The 23251-nt window shown below is 51.2% G+C and overlaps 1 protein-coding gene across 1 annotated transcript in view; it reads right to left on the reverse strand.

Annotated features, from left to right (window-relative positions):
- Positions 1-1528: 1528 nt before the first annotated feature.
- Positions 1529-23251, reverse strand: part of ADAMTS2 (ADAM metallopeptidase with thrombospondin type 1 motif 2) — a 246255-nt gene continuing 224532 nt past the window's right edge. Inside the window, exons 16-22 of the mRNA XM_070373478.1 lie at positions 22210-22376; positions 18093-18252; positions 16174-16306; positions 15061-15268; positions 12256-12385; positions 10558-10647; positions 1529-4329 (exon numbers count right to left, since the gene is read on the reverse strand). Of these exons, the coding sequence (XP_070229579.1) occupies positions 3899-4329; positions 10558-10647; positions 12256-12385; positions 15061-15268; positions 16174-16306; positions 18093-18252; positions 22210-22376 (1319 nt within the window). The 3' untranslated portion in view covers positions 1529-3898. The remainder of the gene's footprint in view (positions 4330-10557; positions 10648-12255; positions 12386-15060; positions 15269-16173; positions 16307-18092; positions 18253-22209; positions 22377-23251) is intronic.

A 23251-nucleotide genomic window follows, 5' to 3' on the forward strand; every position in this document is an offset into this window, starting at 1 on the left:
CAAAGAACAAGAAAAAATGCTGTGCATTCCTAAGCCACGTACAACCCCTGTACAAATTAATGTCTTCTTTTTTCATATAGACCATTTTTTTTTTAAATTTGTGACCATTTCTAAAAATGAAATGACTATTTCCTTCCAAATAGTTTCTAGCTTGCATATTTATTGGCTGTGGTGGGTCTTCGTTGCTGAACGCAGACTTCCTCTAGTTGCAGCGAGTAGGGGCTTCTCTTTGCTGCAGTGCCCGGGTTTTCTTATTGTGGTGGCCTCTCTGTTGTGGAGCATGGGCTCTAGGTATGCGTGTTCAGTCGTCACGGCTTACAGGTTCAGGAATTGCAGCTTGCAGGCTCTAGAGTGTGGGCTCAAGTTGTTGCACAGGCTTGGTTGCCATGCGGCTCATGGGGTCTTCCTGGAGCAGTAATTGAACCCATGTCCCCTGCATTGCAAGGCAGATTCTTAACCACTGGGCCACCAGGGAAGCCCCCAAACTAATACCATTTCTGATTGTTTCCTCTCCCCAGCACTGTGTACACATTGCCTGATTCCTACTTGGTCAGGGTAGCAGAAGAAGAAATCACCTCTTCTGCCCTTCAACCTTTCTCTTCCCCAGTATCTGCTAATATCAAAGAGGGCCAGAGAGAATGCACTTTTCTTTAAAAGTGGAATCCTGATTGTAAGTAGGATTACCAAATTTAGCAAATAAAAATACAGGATTGTCAGTTAAGTGTGAGTTTCAGAGAAACAATAAATAACTTTTAGTTGAAGTGTGTCTTTTTTTTTTAGCTGCGCTTGATCTTTGTTGCTGTGTTGGCTTTTCTCTAGTTGGGGCGAGCAGGCGCATATTCTAGTTCATAGTGTGGTGGCTTCTCGTGTTGCAGAGCACAGGCTGCAGGGCACGTGGGCTTCAGTAGTTGCAGCAGGTGGGCCCCAGAGCACAGGCTCAGGACTTGTGGCCCACAGGCTTAGCTGCTTCATAGCATGTGGGATCTTCCCAGACCAGGGGTTGAACCTGTGTCTCCTGCATTGGTAGGCAGATTTGTTACCACTGAGCCACCAGGGAGGTTCCCCATACTTTTTTTTTTAATTTATTTATTTTAATTGGAGGCTAATTACTTTACAATATTGTATTGGTTCTGCCACACATCAAGTTCACTGCTGTTTTCCTGAATTTAAAATTTAACTCAACATCTAGTTTTTTCTTTTCCCCTGGAAACCCAATTATAGGAGAGAAGGGGTTGTAATCAGGGAGGAGGGAGTGTCTGGAGATACTTCACCTCCACTTTGAACTAAAGGTTGACTTGGGAGCCTTTGGCTAAGTTATGTTTCCTGGAGAACTGACTCCATGGGAAACCGGGAGAGGGATCGGTCCTTATGCGTGCCTCTTGCTGTTCATGGGATCCCGCCTTGGCTCACTGCATACTGGTCCCTCCAGACCTTTTGGCTTTGCAAGGGCAGCACATCCTTCTGTCTGCTCAAGTTTAAGCTGGGAATGGAGGACAAGTATAGTCAAGGTAACAAGCAAACACAGGCATGATATGCAAAAACACAGACGTTTTTACTTTAATAAGTTATAAAATCAAGGAGCCAAATTTTACTCTACAGAAAACAAATGTATTGATTGCTGTCATCAGAGAGATAAAAACACTGTGATTGAGTTCAGCACCAGAATAACCCATGCGACAGCTGCCTGTCAGACAGGGAGTACATAGTTAAAATGCTTCATCTGATAAAGACTTTGCTATTGAGCACCATTTGTATACTCCAGACAAACAAAATACCTTAAAGTACACATGAAAGGCTTATACATGAAATTCCATGGGTTTTCCAAAAGGAGTAGGTCAGAGAGCCAGGTCCCAAAACTCCAGCGGAGTCTTCCCACAAACATGAAGTGACTCTTGGGCCCCTCAGCTGACTTTCCAGAGCAGTGGACAAAAAGGACCTCTGAATCTCAACCTGGTATTAGGAAACCTTAGCTCAAAGACGGCCTCTGCCTCCCCCAGGCTCTCTGGAAGCCTCTCTGGAAGCTCAGGACTGTTGCTAAGCCAGCTGTCCAACCTCCTTAAGCTCAGTGGAAACTTACAGTGTCTCAGAGCAGGTGAACACTGCCTTCTTGGAGAGACCTCTGAGGACCATCTAATCCAGAGAACTCTGTGGATATATGGCCCAAGGCATTAAGTATGGCATGTTGAGCCATGCCCATGTGGTCTATAGTTCCCAGAGGGCATCTTTCTTCCTCCTGCAAAAGACAGATTCCCCTGGGAGTGTCCCACCTGGGGTTCTCCCCAAAGGCTTCCAGCCCCCAAGACACACAGCCTTGCTTTGCTGAGATACGAGAATGGAGTGTTCCCATCCTGTGGCTTCCAAGAAAGTTAAACTGAGTAATACTCTGGCTAGGACTAGAGCTTCCTCAACATTCTAGAACAGACCCAAGCCAGCACTGCCCAGCCCTTCAGTCTGTGAGGAGCACCAGTTGCCATGCATTCAGCCAACAGAGGAAAGCCGTGGGTCTATTTCCTAATAATAGAGAGGTGGGGTTGCAGAAGTGCTTCACACTACATCTTGTTAAATAAGTAACACTAATGATATATTTTCAGAAATATTTCCTCCAGTTGGGTTCTCAGGAGCCAGCAAGCTCCTAAGAGGACACGTATGAGAAAGTGTGGAATGTGGTGGCAGAGGGGAGGGAGGCGGGCTGTGCTGGGGCGACGGCAGGGCTGGTCCTCAGCCGTGTGATGGCTCGGCATCGTCCCACATGTTCCTCACTGTTTCCTAGAACCTTAACCTGTCCCTAGACACACACAGATACATGCACACACACGCATGGGTTCAGATAAAGGTATTTAGCACCTCAAAACTCAAAAAGTAAACATCGTGGTGTTATCTTGAGCCTCAGTATTTTCATCCACAGAATGGGGAATGGAGCAAGAAAGAGTTCTCTAAGATCTATGACTGGTGAGAATACAAAGTCTTTAAAACCTTCCTGGATGTGAAAAGCTTAAGAATTACATGTCAGGCTAGGCCCGGCTAAGGAGCTAATGTGCTTGGGTCCTGTAATTTCGGGAAGTTTAAGCTACATGTTCACACACAGAAAAATGAGCCCTGACCACTCACTGGATTTTCCAGCAGAGTGCATGCCTCCTTCATCCTTCCAGTGACTTGAGGAAGCAGAGAGTGTCTCTGGGGAGCCCCAGGCCTGAGGCCAGGCTGGCCAGAGGTGACAAGCAAGGCCAAGGTTAGTAAAGAAGAGAGAGGGGTGAGAGCCTGGGAGTGCCAGCTGGTGACCACACTCATCCACGCCACCTGCCTCACCACCTCGTCCTGGAGTTTGCTGGAATTCATGACCTCCACTTCGCTGCATTCGTCTTTATGACTGGTCACTTAGTAAATAAATCACTGTTTCTTCTAAGAGCCCCATGGGTCTTGTACCTCAACCTGGAGATTGGTAGGAACTGTCCTGCGTCTCCAGTAGGGTTGTCACCGCAAGGAAAAGATTCACAATCACTGCTCAGAAACTTGGGGCAAAGGTTTTTCCTCTCCCTCCTGCTGTCCCTCATTGATGGGAGGTGTAGAGCCTCCATATTCCTCTCTACCCCACACCCAACCCCAGTGCAGGACTTAGAACATTCCAGGACTAGGAAACATAGGTACCAACCTAGTTGCCACATGCTTACAACTATGTGTGTGTGTGTGTGTGTGTGTGTGTGTGTGTGTATGATGTAAATATAGCTATATATTTACATTATTCTCCTTCTTTGTTTCCTCAAAACCTTTTGGAGTCAGGAATCTGACTTCATCTCCACAACACAGGAGTTGCCATGGAATATCTCTATAAGCAAGAAAAAAAAAGCTATTGATGCTATCTTTCCATTTTATTAGAACTTTCCGAGCATCTCTTTCTTCCTCATCTCATCAATGAGCTCTTGGATTCTTTGGTTTCTGGTCTTTTCGTATGCGGGCTCGGTCGTCGAGGGATCAGGTTGGGTGGCTGGACTTCATCTTCCAGGCCAGGGATTTTGTAGGGCACATCCACAGCATTGGTTTCTGGATGGTCCTCGGTGGCATTGGTGCTGGAAGTATTGAGAGGCACCTCCAGGGGTATGCCTGGCGGAGGCTGCACCTCCATGACTAGAGTGGGCACTGGAAGGGTGGGCATGAGCTCTTCAATGTCATTGTGCTTCCCAGAGGGTGGCTCTGCCCTGTCGTCCACATCAGTGAGGTTGTTGTGCGGGTTACAGGACTTGCAGCACAGCTTATTGTAGCCTGGGATGGAGCAATAACGAGACAAGACTTCCATCCTACAGAACACTGACTTGTCACCTTGGCAGCGGCCCTCTGAAAGAGAAAAGTGGGACAAATAACCAAAGGACAGATAAGGGGGACCTTCTTCCCCCACAGGAAGCAGTTTGCTGGAGGAGGCATTGAGAAGAGCCCAGAGACAGCACAGAGGCAAGCGAGCTCACACAGAAACTCTGTGTGGTTTAGATACGAGGGAGCCCTTGGGCAGGGCGGCGTCCGGGGACCCCCGCCCTGGAGTGGTGTCACACTAGCTGTGAGCAATGCTCCCCTCCTCCAAGCAGGCCCCAGGTGAGTCCAGATGTTTCAGTATCTGTCAAAATTGGAGACAGAAATGAGGTCTGTCTGTTCTTAAGGAGTGATTCCAAGCCCCAAAATTTGGGCTTTGTCAGATCTTCACATGTGAGATCCCAGGGGTAACCTCAGTGACATTCTGTGGCACAATTTGACTCTATTTACAATCATCTTTAACCTGTAACTGTAACAAAATTAAACCTAAAAGAACCAATTGCTAACACCCAAGAAAACAAATCCCAGAGCCTCAGTTATGGCCTCGCCATACTCCTCCACATCTTGTTTCCATCTTCATCCAAATCCCCCAGAAGAGCTTTGCTTCTGAAAAGTGCCTACATAAAAATTAAAAGTCACCCAGACTTATCTGGGATTTCTTCCACCTGCCTCAACTTATGTGACACCCCGTGTCCCACCACTGCATCACCCACCACACGGCTCTGCCACAACTGGGCTTCTGGTCGTTTTCCAAAGTGCTCCAGAACTCGATGCCTTCACACAGGCCAATCCAGCCTTACATGTAGATCCAGCCCAGCATATCTGCCACTTTCTTTCCCACCCAAGATCTGCTCATCCATGGTCCCAGTGCATGGAGAACCCTGACCCTGCAGGCCACTGTTGTCTCTCTTGTTTCCTCTTTCCTCATGGCTGTCTCCTTCTTGGCCTAGCTCCAACCCTGTCTGCAGCGATATTAATAAGACCCACTCTTCTCCTCTTGTTCTCAGCCTCTGTCTTCTTCCCGAATTTCTACCCGCTTCCCTTTCTGCTAACACCTAATTCCACACATAAATTAGGTGTTATTGAGATGATTTACAAAAACGCATTCAACATAGAAGAATAAACTAACAATATAACAGGGGATATTTGATCCATCATAAATTCCTAATCACTGACCTCAATGGGCCCCACTTTCCAACTATGTTCCCTGCTCAGCCACTCTCTATTCTTCATAATGGGCATTTCAGACTTTTCCCGTCTGCTGTGCCCTCCTATCCCCTCAGTCCCCTTAGGGCAGATGACATCTCCTACTGGAAGGAACCACATAGGGGAGATGGGAAGGTAGGAAGGAGGGAAGGGGCAGCCACTGGTGGGAACCACACCTGACATAGTTACTCTTTGCACTAATGAAGGGCGTGTTCTACATCTACAGGTAAAGCTATGCTAACTCATTGGGATTTCCTGCAATAACAGACAGGCAGGCCCTCTCCCATGTAAAAGCCAGTGGTTCTGACATCTGCCCTCTGCATGGCCTTTGCTCCAGCTTATAATTTCACATTACAGTGAAGTGGCAACCCACTTACTTGGACACCAACCTCACACTTTTGGAGCTTCAGACTCTTGGATACAACTGCCTACTAGATACCCTTCAATTTCTGAGGTGCCAAAAGTTGACTCCACGTGTCCAGCCCAAGTCCATGACCTCCACTGGCATCATCTATCTCAGAGATTGGTCCTTCATGCACACAAGCCAGATCCCAGGGATCCCCTGTCCGGTCATCTCCAAGTCCATCAGCATGTCCCCCGATGCTCTTGACATATCCACGTTCCCCTCTCTCCTGCCTCCACCAAGCCAAGCTACCTTGCCTCTGGGCTGCACTGTGGTGAGAGCTTCCTTTCTGCCTGTCTCCTTTCTCCCTCCTTCCTATCTACTTATCCTGCTGCAGGTTCTTCAACTGGAGATATGAACATATCACGACGCAGACTGAAGCTCCTGGAATGCCCCTCCCTTGTTTCAGGATGAGGACCTGCCTCCTGCACCTCTCCAGGTTCACTCGGGCCTTGCTTGCCTTGCTCTGCAGGGTGCTCCCTGTGGCTGCAGGCCCTTTGCACATACTATGTCTCTCTTCTTCCTCATCCTCGAGGCTCAGCTGACACACGTCCTCCTCGGTCAAGCACTGCCTGACCGCCCTTGGAGGTGGCATCCCACAGCATGTAGTCTAGTGGTGCCGCGGGTCTCCCCTTCCCAGCACTCCATCACAGCTACGAAGTCCACATTTGCTCTCAGGTAAGGTAACTAACTGGAGAGGGCAATGGCACCCCACTCCAGTACTCTTGCCTGGAAAATCCCATGGATGGAGGAGCCCGGTAGGCTGCAGTCCATGGGGTTGCTAAGGGTCGGACACGACTGAGCAACTTCACTTTCACTTTTCACTTTTATGCATTGGAGAAGGAAATGGCAACCCACTCCAGTGTTCTTGTCTGGAGAATCCCAGGGACGGGGGGAGCCTGGTGGGCTGCCGTCTATGGGGTCGCACAGAGTCGCACACGACTGAAGCAACTTAGCAGCAGCAGCAGCAAGGTAACTAATGCCTGACACTTTCATTATCCTGAAAGCTACAAAGGGCAGAGCCCAAAGCTGTATCCGGGTGTCCCTTTATCCCAGAGCCTAGAACAGAGAATCAAAGAATATGTAAGTGTTCAATGTGAATAAGACAGATGCGAGTAACTGAGTCCAAAACAAGGAATTCGTGGATGTTAGAATAGCAATGCTACAGGCAAGAACATACAGAGGCATATATCATCAGAGAGGGACCCAACCTTGACTCTGAGCTGCTAAGTGGCTGAAATAAGGAGGAAACATGACTGGGCAAGGGCTGACGACATGAAGAGCTAGGGACAGATGGGCTGTTTAGGAAAAGCCCCGGTCTTCCTAACCCTGAGACGGAGGAACAGGCCAACGTGTGGAGGGGAAAGGCAGATGGTCTTGCACAGAGGGTCAATTCCTGAAATCAAACTAAAACGATCCTGAAATGTGGCTTTCAGGGTTTTAAAACCTTGGATAAAATTTTACATTAAATATTCAAGATCTGAGACAGATGAAATCAGAACAGTGCTGTTTGAAGCTGGGTGGAGCATGCTCAGAGCCTCTGCTCCCTTCCTCCCTCCTGGCCCCTTTACCCTCCCTGGCAGCCACTGAGGTAGGCACGTGAAAACCATGCCTACTGCCCTCAGGAGACACACGGGGCTTTGGTAACACTAGGTGTGGCATCTCCCCCAGGCACTGGCCATCAGCTGGGGCAGGGAGGCCAGAGGCCAGGTCTCAACAAGGATGGGGCAGGCCTGGCCATGCTGCTGGGACTGGGCCCCCCTGCCCCAGAGACGCCCTCTCCCGTCACCTGTGCCGCCTCCTTCACAAAAGATCAGGACTGGCATTAAGCATCTCCCTCACTTGTCTCCAACCAGGCGGGGATCCTGAGACGCCGGTGTCGCGTCAGTCTAGGGTAGGGGTCTGCCAACCACACGTGTTGGCACGTTGGTCCGTCCACCTGGTTTTGTGAACAGGGTTTTATTGGAGAAGTCCTGCTGGTGGCCTGCCTGCAACGCTATAGACAGGGTGCCCTCAGCAGGGATTTCTCCTGACCTGTCTGGGCAAGGAGACTTAGTGGACACAGCTCATCAGGCACAGTTGTCTTGATCTCCTATCTCTGGAGCTGGGAGTCTTTCAATGATCAGAGCTCTGGGCAGGCTGACCTCAGTCATGGCTACTCTGACCCCCACCCCAAGGCTGCTACCTGGCACCCTGTGCCCTGATGCCCATCTCCACAGTGCTGGGTGGTCATCATTTCTCATGAACTCCCTCCGCCCTGGAACAGGACTCCTTCATGGGAATGGGAAGGAGAGATGCCCAGATTGGGAGGTCCCACGGTGGACCTTGACATGCTGTGTGGTCCTTGTCAGCAAGGGGAGTGGACACACAGGCCCCGTGGATCCTGAGGGCAGGCCGTGGGAGACAAGGTAGGCATGGCTGGGCACACACTTGTGTGACTGCTGCAGGCCAGGAGCTCAGAGCCACAGCTGCCTTGTCCTTCTCCAGCCTAGACTCTCCGGAGGCTGGCCTAGGCCCTGAGTTGTGCCAGGAGCCAGGGCACTGGCCTGATGGTGGCTCAGGGCACAATGACCTGGACATTGTCTCCACTACTAAACACAGATTCCCATTCCACAGGCTCAGATCCCAAAGACGGGCCCTGTTCCTAACTATGAGGCCTTATCTACAAGGAGAAAACCGAGGTGTTCCTGCAAGCTGCCTGTTAGCACTAAAGGTTCAAAAATCATGGTGGGGTGTCTCCATGGGCTGCTATCATATTTTGAAAAATGCCTGGCGAGGGGGCCTAGGCCTCAGGTGGGGGAGGGGCCCTCAGCATCTATGCTGAGCAGGGTAAGGGGGACAGGAAAGTCACTGGAATCAGAAACTGAGGAACTGATGTCCCAGAACGGCACCTGCAGCTCTACAGCGCCGTCAGCCACAGAGGTGAAAAGAAGGAGGCAGCAGTGTGCCAGACCCAAGCATCCAGTTTCACTGAACTTTTATTGAGTTTATTTGTGGGATGCATGACAGGAAGTCTTTCCACGGTTAGTAAGAGTAAAAGGTCATTTTCACAGTCACTTTGGCACACACTAACGTTGTCTCATAAAAAAACCAGAAAAGCAACGACAATGGAACCTATATAATACGTCATTAGATACATACAAAACACTAATAAAATATCCCTGATGAACCAAAGTGCATATAGACAGGGAGCACAATGCCCAGGACCGCATTGCACCTTCCCAGAGTCACGCGTGCCACTCGCATCGCCTAAGTCAAAGTTGGAAGTTAACAGTCGTGAGAATTAGTATGTGTTACACCGCATATTTACATAACAGTAATTAGTGCCAAGGGAGAGCTGGACACTGTCCAGCGGGGACGCTACGAAGAGGGGCCAGGGCTGGGGCAGGAGGGGAGTGGCCGGCTGGACTGTTGCACTCGTCACACCAAGGGCCAGGCCAGTCACCCCCTGGTGTGCGGCCGTGCCAGCGGCAGGGCGCTCAGGGCTCCAACAACAGTCAGGGCCAAAGGGCCTCCAGCGGGTCTCCTTTCCACAGAGGTGATCCCGCACCTGGGGCCCTGCACAGGCCTGGGCCTCCTGGACTCCTGGACTCAGCCAGGCCTCCTGAACTGAGAAGTCTTATCCTTGGCCAAAGGTGGGTGAGCCGGCCGCCTGCCTCTAGGTTGCACTGCCTGCCTCCTGCCTGGGTCATGTCTCCCCTCGGAAGCTGGAGCTAGCAGCCAATTCTGTTACCTTTCAACTTTAAGGCATCTTCTACATAGTTTTATCTAAGCAAAAAAGCAATAAAAATTGAGGTAATTCTGTAGTTGTTCACACGGGTAGGCGGCCACATCCACGTGAGACAGCCTTGAGCTCTCACTTTCTCGCCCCTGTGCATGGGGCCATGTGCACACGATGAGAAAGGCCATTGGAGCAAATGGACAGAGAATGGAAGTGGCGGTGTGTCCCGATGTCCCACCGCAGGGACACATTCCCTGCCTCTTCCGCTTTACCTGAACCCCAAGAGGGGCCGGGTATGGGGGCCAAGGGTTGTGTGAGCTGGGCACAAAGGCCACAGGAAGCAGGCCACGGTCACACGAGTCAGGAGGACACATTGAGCACAGGGGCAGCAGCAGCAGCAGCAGCAGAGGAGGCTGGGGAGCCCCTGGCACACTGCTGGACACGGGCCGGGCGCCAGGCTGGTGACGCACAACTGCACGCCCGAGACCCCTCTGGGCTCCCTCGCTGGGAGGCGGCATTTAAAAGGGGGCAGGTGGGGGCCCCCTCAACTTCCAACCTGCAGCTCCAGCCTGGAGGGCTGTGGCCCTGGGAGGCGGTCACAAAGTGGTCACATTCACACTTGGGCCTCTGGCCCCTCCAGCACCACGACAGATCTTTGCCCCTTTAAAAGCCATCACCACCAGGTCCTGGCACCCCACAAGAGGCCAGTGCCCCGGGCCGTGCCTCTGCAGGACTGGCCCTCCCGGCCAGGTGGCTCCAAAGGAGACAGCCGAGCACAGATGCCCGGAGAAACAGATTCCACCAACAGAGCTCAGGAAGAGTCAGGGGAGTTTTCCATAGACAGAGAGGAGGGGCGCCCACGGCAAGCTCCACAAGGCGCAGGGCATGCACTGGAGGGCAGAGACAGAGTTATAAACGGGCCGGTTACTTGACGAGGTCTCCTGGACTGGCGAGTTGGGGTCCGGTCGGGATAGCCACTGGACCACGTAGCTCTTCTTGGAGGGGTCAGAGGTGTTTCCTAGAGGGAAAAGACAGGCACCTGTGGCTGCTAGGGTACCGGGTCTGGGCCTCCAATCCCCCCACCCCAGACAGGAGGGCTCCATGGACTCTGGTGTCCCAGGGACAGGCGGGCCCCAGTCACCCTCCAGGCCCAACTCCTGCCTCTCCTACACCAAGCATCTTGGGCCTCAGCTACACAGGGTCACTCCCCATGCAGGCCCCACCAGCACCGCCTTATCTTGAGAAGTGCTGGGAACAAGAGATCCTGGCTCTACACTCCCCTCGGCTGGGGCAGACACACCTGACCGCCAGAGCTCCCTGGTCTGTAGCAGGCACTCCTGACTGGGTCTATCTCATGAACTGTCGGGAGCAAAGAGGTAATGTGTGTCCAGCCCTTGGCAAGGCGCCCAGCACAGTTAGGGTTCTGGCTGGTTTCCTTTCAGGGCATTAGGCACCCTCTGTACTCACACAGGTACCCTCTACTCACATGGGTACCCTTACTCACACTGGTACCCCTACTCACACAGGTAACCCTACCCACACAGATACCCCCTACTCACACAGGTAACCCTATTCACAGGGTGCCCTACTCACACAGATACCCCCTACTCACACAGGTAACCCCTACTCACACAGGTAACCCTACTCACACAGATACCCCCTACTCACACAAACACCCCCTACTCACACAGGTAACCCTACTCACACAGGTAACCCTACTCACACAGATACCCCGTACTCACACAAATCCCCCCTACTCACACAGGTAACCCTACTCACACAGGTAACCCTATTCACAGGGTGCCCTACTCACACAGATACCCCCTACTCACACAGGTAACCCTACTCACACAGATACCCCCTACTCACACAAACACCCCCTACTCACACAGATACCCCCTACTCACACAGGTAACACAACTCACAGGGTGCCCTACTCACACAGATACCCCTTACTCACACAGATACCCCCTACTCACACAGGTAACCCTACTCACACAGATACCCCCTACTCACACAGATACCCCCTACTCACAAAGGTAACCCTACTCACACAGATACCCCTTACTCACACAGATACCCCCTACTCACACAGGTAACCCAACTCACAGGGTGCCATACTCACACAGATACCCCTTACTCACACAGATACCCCCTACTCACACAGGTACCCCCTACTCACACAGGTACCCCCTACTCACACGGGTACCCCCTACTCACATGGGTACCCTCTATACTCACAAAGGTACCCCTACTAATATGAGTACCCCCTACTCATACAGGTAACCCCTACCCAGACAGGAATGGGCTGAGCCCTGACATGCAGTCACCATGAATCTGGTTTCTCTCCCAGACCAAAAGGGAGTGCCAGGAAGGCAGCGATGGGCGTGCCAGGAAGGCAGCGATGGGCTGAATCCATGCCATCCTTCTCTAGGGCCTGGCCTGGAGATGAGCATGGCAAATGCCAGTTCCTTTCATTTCCTGCCAGGGAAAGGCCCCAGACCAGGCCTGGGTGGCCCTGGCTTCTCCTTCAAGTTCACAGATGCTCTATTTGGCCAGTTGTGGGAAGAGCTGCATTTGCCTGGGCTACCCTCCTCCCCGGACCTGCTGCATGCAGAGGGCTTACGGGGACAGGGGCCAAGCCTGCAGATCCTTGCCGTCTCAGGCCGCTCCTCCCGGCACACCCCGAAACTGTCGTCCGCAGTTCGGCAGAGCACCGGCCGTTCCTGGGTGCCATTTCCACAGGTTACTGAGCACTGCGGACAAAGAGTACCAGTCAGGGCCCACCTCCCACGCTAGGCTAGGTCTTCAAGGGCTCCCCAAGTGGGTGACCCCACGACACTTGGGAGGTGGAGAGGGACAGAGGGGAGAGCGTGAGCTAGAGGTCTGCCCGGCCTTGCCCTGGCCTCTGGAAGCTGCCTCAGGCTCTTGGGCTCTCAAGTGAGTTGGAGAGAGCAAATCTGCAGGGCCAGATAGAGCCCGGCACTTCTGGACTCGCATCGAGTGCTTCCCTTCTCCATCTAGAGGAGTTGAGGCCCGGAGAAACGGCTATGCAGTGCAGATCACCAGGAAAGCTCTGCCTGCGTCCAGGAGGCGTTAGCAGAGGACGCTCCCTCCCCCTGGACACAGAGCTCTGTGCCACCAGCACCCGCACCGTCCCCTCCAGCCTCTGGCCCCCTTGGCGTCACCACACTGGGAGGGGCCAGAAGAAGCCGTCATGCCCAGACTCCTGGCTCTGCTCACAGCTCAGCCCAGCCGAGCCAAAGGATGATTCTCAAGTTCTTGCCTCCTGTGTGAGAAAGGGCTGACTCAGCAGACTGGGTTGCTTGAACCTGCCCAGTCCCAAGAAAGGCCTATTTTCAGAACTAGCCCTTGGTTAACTCCTGGGAACCGAGTTCATGGAACGGTCTGTCTGGTAAGAGCATATACCTGTGTGCCTGAGGTCCTGAATCAGGCATTACCAACTTGTTTGGTTGGTTTACACCAAGAATATTATTTGTGGTGAGCATCTGCTTTCCTTCTGGGGTCCAGGGCTTCAGTAATGGATGTCAGTCACGCAGGCACCCTGTGCTTCCATGAGTGATCCCCAGTGAAAACCCTGGACACCTGGATGCTTGTGCCTGGTTTCCTCCAGATGCTTCACCCAAGCGCTTTTTCCCTTTACTGATTCTACTCTGTACGTGAACCATGAACTCCCAGATGCTGAAGTTGGATTTAGAAAAGGCAGAGGAACCAGAGATCAAATTGCAAACATCTGTTGGATCATAGTAAAAGAAACAGAGTTCCAGAAAAACATCTACTGTTTCATCGACTATGCTAAAGCCTTTGACTGTGTGGATCACAACAATCTGTGGAAAATTCTTAAAGAGATGGGAATACCTGGCCATCTCACCTGCCTCCTGAGGAACCTGTATGCAGGTCAAGAAGCAACAGTTAGAATCAGACATGGAACAAGAGACTGGTTTCTAACTGGGAAAGGAGTATGTCAAGGTTGTATATTGTCACTCTGCTCATTTAACGTATATGCAGAGTACATTATGTGAAATGCCGGGCTAGATGAAACAAAAGCTGAATCAAGATTGCCAGGTGAAATATCAATAATCTCAGATATGCAGATGACATCACCATTATGTCAGAAAGCGAAGAGGAACTCAAGAGTCTCTTGATGAAAGTGAAAGAGGAGAGTGAAAACACTGGCTTAAAATTCAACATTCAAAAAATGAAGATCATGGCCTCTGGTCCCACCACTTCTTGGCAAATAGATGGGGAAACAATGGAAACAGTGACAGACTTTATTTTCTTGGACTCCAAAGTTACTACAGATGGTGACTGCAACCATGAAATGAAAAGATGCTTGCTCCTTGGAAGAAAAGCTATGATCAACCTAGACATTGTATTAAAAAGAAGAGACATTACTTTGCCAACAAAGGTCCTTCTAGTCAAGGCTATGGTTTTTCCAGTAGTGATGTATGGATGTGAGAGTTGGACTTTGAAGAAGGCTGAGTGCTGAAGAATTGATGCTTTTGAACTGTGGTGTTGGAGAAGACTCTTGAGAGTCCCTTGGACTGCAAGGAGATCAAATCAGTCAATCCTAAAGGAAATCAACCCTGAATATTCATTAGAAGGACTGATACTGAAGCTCCAATAGTTTGGCCACTGGGGGCAAAGAGCCGACTCATTAGAAAAGATCTTGATGTTTGGAAAGATTGAAGGCAGGAGGAGAAGGGGACGACAGAGGATGAGATGGTTGGATGGCATCACTGACTCAATGGACATGAGTTTGAACAAGTTCCAGGAGTTGATGATGGACAAGGAAGCCTGGCATGCTATGGTCCATGGGGTTGCAAAGAGTCGGACACGACTAAGCGACTGAACAACAATAGAACTTTCATTGTAATAAAGCATAACCATGACTATAGCAACTTCTGTGGGAACCTTTGAGCCCAAAGCTGGTCTTGGCAACCCCTGACCCACCAGGCATGTGGGCTGGATGTCAGTGCTCACATCAGCTCAGCCTTGCCCCCAAAACTCTCCTCCAGCCCCTGAGACTATCCTCACTATTTTTTCAGCTAGATCTAAGCCCTCCTTTGCTCATGTCCCCTCTTGCAAGTCTGATTGGCCTTTTAGCCACAGTTCTGCCCCAGAGACAAAAGTCCAGGCTTCCTTTCGCATCTTGGAGCCCAGGCTGCCCCTAGTCTTCTGGGGTTCCAGTCCCCCGTAGCACATGGGAGCCTCTGCCCTGCAGAGTAAAGATACACATTCCTCTGAGTTTCACACAGAACAGTAGCCAGGGAAGCATGGGTGCCCTGAGACCTACGGACGTGGCCTAGGGCAAGAACGGCATCCAGGCCAAGGCGGATCACCCTGGCCACCTCAGTCCCCCCCGAGCTTGGTTTCGGGGCTGAGGACACAGGGCTGGGGAACTGCTCACCTGGGACCAGGATCCAGCCCGCCACCGGCCAGGGCACAGCTCGCGGTTGCAGGCCCGGCGGCCCTCGGGTCGAGCGTCATTGCAGTGCTTGGTGTGCACGGAGCGGGTGGTGTTGTTGTGCAGAGGCTGAACACAGCGCACGGAGCGAACCTGCATGCCTGTCCGCCCACAGCTCCGGCTGCACGGCTCCCACTCGCCCGTGACCCACCTGCCAGGGCACACAGCACATGGTCAGCCCCTGGAGAAACCCCGGTGGACAGGGGCAGGGCAGCCTGTTCCTCCAGGCGCATCTTCCCTGTGTCAGGAAGGTGCCCTGGAGGCTTGCTGTACCCCTGCCTGAGGACCATGAACCCCAAGCGTGCCCATTGCAGGGAGACCCTGGTTTGGGGTGGCCTTTGTCCTTTCTTAGCCTCCTGACTCTGCCCTCTGACCTCACCAACCCTTCTGGGCAGCAGCATGGACGCCCTCAGCACCTGTCCTCAAAGGGCCCCCACCTGCCTATTTATCCACCATCTTCCCTGCTCGGGGCCCTGCAAAAGGAACCTGGGCCCAGAAATGCAGCCCCATCAAATTCCGGGTCTGGAGGGTCAAGGCTGCAGCCCCTGGGGTGAACTGTAAGGGAAACATCTACCACAGGGCCAGAAGCAAGCCCGACACCCTCAGAGCCTGAGTTTCCCCATCTGAGCATTAGTACTTATTGTCATTTCTAGCATCCCAGGTGGCCCTAATGGTTAAGAACCTGCCTGCCAGTGCAGGAGAGGCAGGTTCAATCCCTGGGTTGGAAAGATCCCCTGGAGAAGGAAATGGCAATACACTCCAGTATTCTTGCCTGAAAATCCATGGACAGAGGAACTTGGTGGGCTACAGTCCACGGGGTCACAAAGATGTACATTATTGTTTCCTTCTAGCAAGTCTGAAGGAGGAGGCCACTGCACAGCCTCAAACACCTTAGACTCCATAGAACATGTTGAGTGAGAAAGACTCTGAAACATCTCAGGGCTGTGGGGCCCAGAGCCACCAAGAAACCTGATCCTGCGCCACCATCCACAGAAGCCCCAGGACGCTTCCCCCGTCCTCTAGTGGGGTTGGGGGCCAGAGAGCCCCGGCACTCACACGGGCTGGGAGCACTCCTGTGGGTTGCAGGTCCGGCGGATGGCTTTGGGCTTTGAGACGGAGTCGCAGAAGCCTCGGTGCACCATCTTGTGGTCCAGCCTCCGGCGGCAGCCATACTTGGTGAATTGGGACCCTGAAGATGAGAGCTTGAGGGGGCTCAACGGGACAGCATGGGCCCTCCCGCAGGCGTGGAGGGGCGGCTCCTCAGGCCACTTCAGCCCTGCTCTCCCTGTCCTGCTGATGGGGCGAGGGTGGGGCAGTTTGGACAAGTCCAGCCTGGTGCCCGCCCAGCACTGCAGGCCAAGTGAGGGTGCCAGGCCAGGGAGAGCAGCCTCCTGGGTAGCTTCCTGGGGCAGGAGGGAAGGTTCTATTCCTTCTCCCAGCATTTAGTCATTGACGATACCTTGGATTAATATGCACTGAGAACCTCACTAAACATGAAACACAGCCTGCAAGGCTCCTTCAGCCAGTCTAGTGTAGCAGCTCTCAGCTGCTGCAGATTTTGTCCCTGGGGACATCTGGCAATGTCTGGGACACTTAGTTGTCACAACTGGAAAGGAGATGCCACCAGCACTGAACAGGGAGAGGCTGGGGATGCTGCTCAGCATTCTACAGTCAGGGGACAACCTCCAAAACAGACGACTATAGAGCCCAAAGTGTCAACTGGGTAAGTCTCAAAATCTCAGCCTAGTGCATTAGACATGACAGAATATGACAGGACAGCCTGAGCTAGACTGGGCATCTGGGGTGCCCCAGGAAATACAGCACCCCAGTGCTCTGGTTTCATGGAAAGCAGTGAAGGAGGCTCCCCAGGCAGGAGATGGCCTGTGCAAAGGCCCCGAGGCAGAAGCGCAGCATGTCCAGAAAACCAGCTAAGCCAGCACGGACAGGCCTAAGTGAGCGAGGGTTGGGAGTGCCGGTGGCAGAGGGAGACGTCAGAGAGTTGCTTCGACCTTGGAGGCCATGAGGAGCATTTTGTTTTTTTTTATCAAGAGCAGAAGGATCTGCTGATAACTACGACACCAGGAAAGGGTATGGTCTAATTTGCCCCTTTAATAGTTTAAAGTGGGGGCCAGTCGGGTAGTGAGGATGCCACCAGGACTGGGAAGATGGTAACAGCAGATGAGTCCAAGAGAAATGCAGGAGGGAGGCTCAACAGGACACACTGATAAAATCCAGGGCTGGGTGGCTCAGGGGACGGCTGGGTGCCACCCACTTAGGCAGCAGCACTGGGAGAACTCCCTGTCTCATCTTGGTATGGGAGCCTGCGTGGTCCTGCATCTGAAGGTGGTCTGTCCTGGGCACCTGCTTCTGCAGGCTGAGTGTCCTCTCCTGCTTCTCATCCCCTCCAGCCCCCAAGGAGCAGCGAACACACTGGGCAGATCAGAGCTTCCTATCTGTTACGTCGTACCCAAGTTTGAGGTCCAAGGCAGGTGGGACCTCCTTGCACCCAGCCCTGCCCCAGAAAGGAAAGGCCTTTCTGAATGAACTCAGAGGTGACCTGCAGAGGAGGCCTCTCCACTGGTCTCCAGCATGGCCCGGTCCTTCCTGTGGCCTGCCTCCCGATGTCACAGTGATCTATCCAAACCACCCTCACGGTGACCTCCTGTCAGGCCAGACCTCCTTCTCATGATGACGCAGGTGGGTGCTGGTGTCAGGCAACCCCACACATGCCCCCCTGCTGCCTTTGGCCAGCAGCCCTGAGCACCTGCCCTTCCTGTCCACCCTCTGGCACCTCCCTGGCAGGGCTAGGCCCTTGTTACCTGGGCAGAGGTCACTGCTTGTGTTCTCATAGCTGGCACAGCCCTCACTCCAGGCAGTCAGCAGAGACCACGGGCGGAAGGGAGCTCCTCACCCAGGAGACCCTTCCTGCTCATCCCCCTCTCCTCTGGGGCCCCGGCTCTGAGAAAGCCCCTCACCTCCACCGCAGGGCTTGGAGCAGGGCGACCACTTCTTCAGGGCCCACTCATAGCCCACAGAGTCATCTTCCAGGACGTTGTTGTCATCCACATTGAGCGAGTCCTCATGGATCATGTACTTGTAGGTCAGTGAGATGCGGGCGTCCCCCTCTGGGATGACCTGCCCCGGAGACAGGGGTGAATATGCCCGCCCCCCACCACTCTCCCCCAGAGACCTGGTTAGGAAGGTCAGCCCGAGGAACATGCCTGGCCAAGTCTCATTATTCCCGGTAGTCAGGTTCTAGAAAGTCCCAGCAAACACTGAACCTGCCCGTACTGAACCACTGGGGAACACAGGGTCTGGGCCAGCGAACCTCTGGTCATGACATTTTCATCAACAGCCTATGCATAAGCATATTCTATGGGTATTTCTGTTTAGACACCTTAATCAGTACACACTGTTGATTCACTGATACTGAACTCACAGCCAGCACCCAGGCACTTGTGCCTGGACAAAGCTCAGTAACACATGCATTCTTGTCTCTCCACGGGGCAAACCCACAGCCTCCACGCAGAGGGACACCAGGCACACTTCACAGCCACAACTGGGGACATTTTAAACAGTGAGATTATCTTCCGAAAGCTTAAAAAGGCAAAGAACATGGCAGTAAATAGAGTGTGAAAAGACGCTTGTTTACAGTAGGAGCTGAAATAAGTAGCAGAACCAGGCCTGGCTCCGCTCTGCTGGGAGCATGCATGTCAGGCGCTCACACTTGCCCTGCTCCGCCGAGAGCACAGGCAGACCTCGCTTTATGGCGCTTCGGTTCACTGTGCTTCACAGACGTTATCTTTTAACAACTTAAAGGTTTACGGCAGCCCCACGTGCAGCAAGTCTATTGGCGCCATTTGTCAACAGCATTTGGTGACTTTTTGTCTGTCTGGGTCACATTTTGGTACTTCCCACAATCTTTCAAATGTTTTCATTATTGTTGGACAAATCAACGGAAGTAGTCTTGTTAAGGCTTCAAAAGCTACTGACTGTTAAACAGAGACCCTGAAAGGAGTTACATGCCAAGCTGCTGACTAGCAGAAATGGCAAAAGATCCTGGGAGCCAGCAGATAAGGAAGGGAGTAAGTCACAAGAAAGGGAGTAAGTCACGAAGCTTCCTGGGCCTTGGGAATCTGCCTTTTCCCAGGCATCTGCTGACATTCTGAGACTTACGAATAGACATACAAGGCTTCAACATAATAGCCAGAGCTGCATCTCCACAAAAAGGTACTTGTGGCTTGAAATAAAAGCAGGACTGCTTTGAACAGAGTTCTGAAGTCTCAACAGTGAGAGAAGGGATGGGAGGTTGAGGGGGACAAACTGCCCAGAACCTCTCAACTGGGGGTCCAGACTGCTATTCCAGGGATAGCCCAGCATCGCCTGAGTATGGATGCATGCATTTGTGTCTTGCTGTACCATGTACTGGGAGCTCCAGATTAGATCTGGATGGTTCCCAATTTAGTGATATATATCATATATATATATTTATGTATATATATAACATTAATTAATATAATAATATTATATATTATAATATATATAACATATAATATATCATGTAATATAGTATATAATACATACAATTATATTATAAATAATTATATTATTATATATAATACATTATATTATGTATAATCGTATAGAATATAATATATACAATTATATATTATATTAATTAAATTAATTAATTATATTTAATATATATAATATATTATACAATTATATATAATATATAAAATATAGAATTATATATTATATATATTTTATATATTTATAAAATATATTTATATATTTAAAATTTTTTATAAATTTATATATTTATAAGATATTTTATATTGATATATTTTATATTATATATTATATAAATAATATAGAATATATAGAATAGTATTATATAATTATATAATATTATATAATATATTGTATTCTATATAGAATATAGAATTATATATTTTTATATATTTATAAAATATTTTATATATAATATATAACATATAGTATATTATATTAATATAATTATTACAATATAATTATATTATAATAATTATGAATCTAAATACACAACATATTTATTATTATATATAATTTATATATTATATTATATTTATATAATATAATTGTATATTATTATTATATTATATATAATATATATTTATATATCAAATATATCAGAGAAGGCAATGGCACCCCACTCCAGTACTCTTGCCTGGAAAATCCCATGGATGAAGGAGCCTGGTAGGCTGCAGTCCATGGGGTCGCTAAGAGTCAGACACGACTAAGCAACTTCACTTTCACTTTTCACTTTCATGCATTGGAGAAGGAAATGTCAACCCACTCCAGTGTTCTTGCGTGGAGAATCCCAGGAATGGTGGAGCCTGGTGGGCTGCCGTCTCTGGGGTCGCACAGAGTCGGACACGACTGAAGCGACTTAGCAGCAGCAGCAGCATCAAATATATATATATTTCTTGTGGCGATGTATGTATAATAATTTCTTACTATATTACTTGTCCTCATACTATAACTCACTGCTAATGTAATAAACTTCCTATTTCTTGCTTACTAAATGTGCTCTGTATTTGCTGCTCAGATGTGTCCGACTCTTTGTGACCCCATGGACTGTAGCCCACCAGGCTCTTCTGTCCATGGGATTCTCCAGGCAAGAATACTGGAGTGGGCTGCCATGCCTTCCTCCAGGGGATCTTCCCAACCCAGGAATCGAACCCAGGTCTCCTGCATTGCATGTGGATTCTTTACCATCTGAACCACCAGGGAAGCCCAAGAACCTGGAGTGGGTAGCCTATCCCTTCTCCAGGGGATCTTCCAGACCCAGGAATTGAACTGAGGTCTCCTGCATTGCAGGCAGATTCTTTATAGTCCAAGCCACCAGGGAAGCCTAGGGTGGTTATTTTGCCAGTGAATCCTCTGAGCCTGAAACCAAAAGTAAGTCTCAGCAGGACATAACTCTTTCAGCAGAACAATTATTATCACTTTTATCATGGTGATCTCTGACCAAGTGGTCTTTGATTTTATTATGTAGTTGCCTTTTTGCTCTTTATCTTTAATTGAGGTATGTACATTGTTTTTCAGGCCTAAGGCTATCAGACATTTCACAGACCACAGGATAGTATCCCATGTGCTCTGGGAAACAAACACATCCACATGCCTTGCATGACTATGATATTCACTTTACTGTGGTGGCCTGGAACCTAACCTACCTATTTCTCCTGAGGTGTGTCTGTACCAGTTTGGAGATTAGAAATACTTTCAGTAGGTGAATTTACCAACACAGAAACAGCAGGACTGAGGCCCGACTGTATGTGCACTGACAAAGGCAGGGCAGCAGAGGCATCTCTGGGGACGGAAGTGCACGCGGGCGGGGTGAGCAGAGCATGGTGCGCGTGAACACCCCAGCCCCCGGCTGCACACCCTGGTGTGGGGCGCTGAGCCCCAGCACTGTGTGCTCACCTTCACAGAGGGCCAAAAGGCACCTGAGCCTTATCTGCAGTGTTTTAATTTCTTTTTACTGACAAAACATATTGCATATGCAATTGAAATTAATTTTTAAAAAGTAAATTAGGAAATCAAACCCTCTCTGTGTTCCTATCACCAGGAGCAGCCTGTGGTCCTGGACTCAGGGGACCCGGGGTCCAGTGCTGCTCAGAGACAAAGGCTTAGTGTGACTTGGGTCTCGCACTCTAATTTCCTGCAGCCCCATCGGTCACCCCAGGGAGCTTCAGGGTTTGAATGCAGTGGCAGACAAGAATAAGCATGATGAGAGGTGGCCGTGAATGTCGCCCAGAGTTGTTTGTGGAGGGGAAGCCTAAATGCTTACAGGGGATTTTGTCTCTGGTAGCCCAGGGACACAGGGCAAGGAGCCAGACCGGTGGCTCCATGCGTGCTCCTCACTCTGACACAGAGACGGAGGTCCTCATCTCAAAGGTCAGGCCGGAGGGGCCGTGCAGAACATGGCCTGAAGGCTGCAGGGAGGCTCAGGGCTCCCAGGCACCGCCCGACCCCTTCCCCAGCAGCCACCTGCCTCACCCGCCTCATGCTGCAAGAGGCGGCGGGCCGGGCCCCTGTCTGACTTACCAGCACAGTGATGGTGCCGTGGAGGGGGCCCATGGTCTGCAGTGTCTCCCGGCCGTCCTCATCCCGGTACTCCCACTCCACGCCCATGGCGATGAAGGTCTTGGAGTTGGGATCCACGTCATTCTCCTCATTTAAAATGAACTTGCCTGTCTCCAGGTTTTTGACGGCTGAACGATAAAAGACAGAAGGATGGAAGACAGCCACAATCACCCGGGGGCAGAAGCGTGGGAGGTCATCAGGGTTCACTAGTTTGAACAGGTTGGGGGAGTTGTGGGGAGCAGAGCCCCTTTTCTTCCTTCAGTCCCACTGACAGCCCAAGCCGCCTTGGGAACCTGCCTTGTCCCCTTTCTCTGCACTGGACCTAAGTTTCCCTCCAACCCGCCCTCCTGCCAGGTCTGGGGCCCTTTTCTGGATCTGCCTCTCAGGCCCTGGAGGAGAGGCTCCATGGTAGGGACGTAGGAGCCACCAGGACCACGTCTCTGCAGTCTACTTGGAGCACTCAGGGGGCTCTCAGGGCCACTGCCCTCCCTGACCCAGCTCCCTGGGTGAGGGGTACCTGCTGGACACCAGGGCTTCCTGCCCTGGGGTGAGCATGCGTCCCACACACCCTCCCACCCTGTTGATAACTATGGCTCAGCCTGGTACCCCACCAGTCCCCTACATCCCAAAGAGGCCTGACCTGACTCGGGGACCACCCAGCCTACTGCTGCTGCTGCTGCTGCTAAGTCGCTTCAGTCGTGTCCGACTCAGTGCGACCCCAGAGACGGCAGCCCACCAGGCTCCCCCGTCCCTGGGATTCTCCAGGCAAGAACACTGGAGTGGGTTGCCATTTCCTTCTTCAATGCATGAAAGTGAAAAGTGAAAGTGAAGTCGCTCAGTCGTGTCCGACTCTTCGAGACCCCATGGACTGCAGCCCACCAGGCTCCTCCATCCATGGGGTTTTCCAGGCAAGAGTATTGGAGTGGGGTGCCATCGCCTTCTCCAGACCCAGCCTACTATGCAACCACAAAGAATGTCTAGGAGATAAGAATCAGCTGGCCAC

This window comes from Bos mutus, chromosome 7 (genome assembly GCF_027580195.1).
Source record: "Bos mutus isolate GX-2022 chromosome 7, NWIPB_WYAK_1.1, whole genome shotgun sequence".
Lineage (NCBI taxonomy): Eukaryota > Metazoa > Chordata > Mammalia > Artiodactyla > Bovidae > Bos > Bos mutus.